Raw genomic sequence first — 3818 nt, forward strand, 5'->3', positions numbered from 1 at the left:
ACACATCACTTAATTCCAAAATTGGAGTACAAATGTTGTAGAAAGTCGTGGTTGAGAAGCTATGAAGCTAAGTATTGCCCTAATTTTGGAGAAAATTATGGATGAAAAGATTAGAGAGAATATTGGTGTAGCAAATTTGGAGAGAAACAGGGAAGAGAAAATAGCGGGTGAGAGTTTTAGAAGAATAAAGACCGTACTTAATTTAATTCAAACAATTTGCTATATATGGTTAAAATAATTATGTTGCTCTATGTGGTAAATATTTTTTGAATATTGTACATTTAGATGATTTACCTTTTTATATTTCTAAAGTTAAATTGCTTAAAAAATAAATTAATTATTTTTGGTGCACAAAATTATTAAACTAATTTATACAATATCATATTACTATAACAACCATAAAATTTTCCAACAAGCGTTATCACTCATTCAAACCGAATCTACGATGGCAGTCAAACTACGTTGTTTAAAGTCTACCTCTTTGTTGCACTGATGTTCATTTCGTGCCACTCAAACTAGTCTACTTTCTAATTTCACCATCCTTTCAGTTTATATCTCTTGCTCCTCTTTACTAAGCTTATAAATATAGTAGAGCAATTATCAATCATTTCAAAACACCATCACATTTTATAATTAGCCATGGACATCCAGGTTTCAATCTTATTTACTACTTCCTTTCTCCTCCTCTTACCCATACTTTTCATACTTATAATCAAGCATTACAAAAGTTCAAAACCCAACCATAAATTGCCTCCAAGTCCATGGAAGTTGCCATTTATAGGAAACCTTCATCACATGGGTACCTTACCCCACATCTCTCTAGCAAATTTAGCAACCAAACATGGTCCTCTCATGCACCTTAAGCTCGGTGAACGTTCAGCAATAGTCGTTTCATCGCCTCAATTCGCTAAAGAAATGATGAAAACTCACGACCTCACCTTTGCTAATAGGCCACAACTTAGCGTCGCAAAAATAATCTTTTACAATTGTCAGGACATTGCTTTTTCTCCGTATGGTGATTACTCGAAACAAATAAGAAAGATTTGTGTAATGGAACTTCTTAGTACCAAAAATGTAACATCATTTTTCCCTATGATGGTTGATGAAACTTCTCTTCTTGTTAGTTCAATTAAGGCCACGGCTGGAACACCAATTAATCTTAGTGAAAAGATGTATTTATCAACAAGTGCAATAATTTGTAGAGCTTCAATTGGGAGGACTTGCAAGGATCAAGAGTCGGTGATTATGCTAATGAAACAAGTTGCATCTTTTGCTGGAGTTTTTAATGTTGTGGATTTGTTCCCTTCCTTAAAATTCCTTCATTTTATTAGTGGGGCAAAGAGAAAATTACTTCAAATGCATCGCAGATTGGATCCTGTACTCGAAAGAATCATCAATGAACATGAAACAGAGCAATTAGCTACAGAGCCTATGGGCGAAGACCTTGTGGACGTTCTTCTGAGACTTCAAAACAGCCACGATTTTCATATTCCTATCACAAGAAATAATATCAAAGCCATAATACTGGTAAGGGCATGAATCTTTCAGATTTGGCTCCTCTTTATTAAACTTTTTCTAGTGACACTTGTAAAATATAATTTTTTAGGATCTAGATTAAATTAGCTTAATAAACGTCATAACGATAATTAGTAATAAAAAATAACTCAATGGTGCCTATATATCATTGAAAATAAAATAGCGCCAAGAAATACTGAATTTTGTCCAAGAAACATAAGGGGTTGTTTGATAGATTATAAGAATAATATTGAATAGAGTACTTAGTAATGTTGAGATTAGTTATGTTGAATTTAGCTGAAATTATTTTTTATCTACTGTTTGGTTTGGCGTATTACGGTTAATTTTGTCTTTAATCATGTTTATCTACATATTAATAACTACTGTTTTAGTAATACTATAATTTGTTATGTATTAGTTATACACCCTATAATACTTATGAATTTAACAACTCACCTAACATAATATTCATGAGGCATTTTTGAGTTATTTTTATGTTACAAAAATTAATTTATGACTCTAATATAACAAAGTAAAAGTTGGATTATGTATGTGTTGAATTTATATGCAGGACATGTTTGTGGCTGGAACTGCAACATCATCTACAGTACTAGAATGGGCTATGTCAGAACTGATGAAGAATCCAAGCATGATGGAAAAGGCACAAACTGAAGTTAGAGAAGTCTTCAATGGAAAGACAACAATTGATCAAAGTGATCTTAAAAAACTAAAATACTTAAAAATGGTTATTAAAGAAACTCTAAGATTTCACCCTCCAGGGCCCTTATCAATCCCAAGAGAATCCAGACAACAATGCGAGATTAATGGATACACTATACCGAATAAGACAATAGGTAACATGCTCGTATACTCCCTCTGCTTCAAATTATCTATTGTGATTTTAAAAATAGTTATCTCAAATTATTTATCGTTTTAAAAATTCAAGACACAATTATTATTTTTCTCATTTTATCCTAGTAATCTGTTGAAGACTATGAAACAACTCAATTTTAAGGTGATGTTAATGTTATTCAAATACAAATGAAGGATAAAATAGTTAAAATCTCATCCTAATTAATGTTTCTTGAAGAACGTATAAAATAGAATTACATCAGGATAGATAATTTGACATAGAGGATGCATATTTTTTTGGTTTAATCATGAGGAACTCAACTAATTCGTTACTATGTGTGCACTTAACATTTATAGGTATTGTGAATATGTGGGCACTTGGAAGGGATTCAGAATATTGGGCAGAACCTGAGAAATTTGAGCCAGAGAGATTCAATGAAAGTCCAATTGATGTTAGTGGAAATCATTTTCAATTCATACCATTTGGAGCTGGTAGAAAGATTTGTCCAGGCATAAACTTTAGTATGACAAGCATGGAGTTATGTCTAGCTCAGTTACTTCACCATTTTGAATGGAAACTTGTGAATGGAGTTAGTCCTCAACAACTGGATATGACTCTGAACTTTGGTAATGTTGCAGGAAGGAGAAACAGCTTGTACTTGATTGCCTCTCCATTTGTTCAACAAGATGCACGTTGAATCATGTTTTTAAGACAAAATTTAGGATAGGAAAATCAATTTTCCAACTAATTGTTGGTACCTTGCTTTGTTGATTGGTACCTGATCTGCTCTTCCAACTTACGATTATGTACAATAAAAGTATCAGCTGGCTTGCAATGTAATAATCTTGTTTCAGATAACAAATCTAGCAAGTGTTTCCTTTGAGAAAGAAAATTGCCCTGTTGTGATCTTTCTACTTCAATTCCTAGAAAATATTTGAGTCCTCCGGGTTGTTCATCTCAAATTTAGTCGCCATTTGGCTTTGGAGTTTAGAAATTTCTTCAAAAAATCATTCCCGGTAATAATCATGTCATCTACGTATATGATTAGCATTGTCAGTACTTTTGCTAAACTGTGTTTTACGAATAAAGTGTAACCTAAATTACTTTGTTGGAAGCCATACTTCTTCATAGCCAAGCTAAATCGACCAAACCATGATTGATGAGATTGTTTTAGCCCATATAAAGTACGTTGCGGCTTGCACGCCATTTTGGTCTTAGAAGATGAAGTATACCTTAGTGGTATTATTCGTGTAAACCGACTCCTCAAGGTCTTCATGAAGAAAGGTGTTCTTCACATCAAATTGGTGCAACAGCTTGTCTTAAGTTTGTTGCAGAGTAAATACGACTCTAGTATTATTTCATTTTTCCATCGAAAAAAAATTGATGTTTGTAGGAAGGAAAATGTTTTAGATGAAAAAATTATTTTCTAGAAAATGTTAACCTAGGAATA

General features: G+C 32.6%; 1 protein-coding gene across 1 annotated transcript; it reads left to right on the plus strand.

Moving 5' to 3' along the window:
• The first annotated feature begins 541 nt into the window (after positions 1–541).
• LOC129890825 (premnaspirodiene oxygenase-like) lies at positions 542–3424 on the plus strand. The gene is made up of 3 exons (XM_055966298.1): positions 542–1527; positions 2087–2369; positions 2725–3424. The coding sequence occupies exons 1-3, from the start codon at positions 640–642 to the stop codon at positions 3063–3065; spliced, it is 1512 nt and encodes a 503-aa protein (XP_055822273.1). The 5' UTR covers positions 542–639; the 3' UTR covers positions 3066–3424.
• The last annotated feature ends 394 nt before the right edge of the window (positions 3425–3818 follow it).

The sequence above is a fragment of the Solanum dulcamara genome, chromosome 5 (genome assembly GCF_947179165.1).
Source record: "Solanum dulcamara chromosome 5, daSolDulc1.2, whole genome shotgun sequence".
Taxonomy (NCBI): domain Eukaryota; kingdom Viridiplantae; phylum Streptophyta; class Magnoliopsida; order Solanales; family Solanaceae; genus Solanum; species Solanum dulcamara.

Bases quoted from the DNA above. Each gene is read 5' to 3' on its own strand.
- LOC129890825 (XM_055966298.1), top strand. From the start codon at position 640: ATGGACATCCAGGTTTCAATCTTATTTACTACTTCCTTTCTCCTCCTC. The intron at 1,528-2,086 runs GTAAGGGCATGA...ATTTATATGCAG, and splicing joins ATATCAAAGCCATAATACTG to GACATGTTTGTGGCTGGAAC. The intron at 2,370-2,724 runs GTAACATGCTCG...TAACATTTATAG, and splicing joins TATACCGAATAAGACAATAG to GTATTGTGAATATGTGGGCA.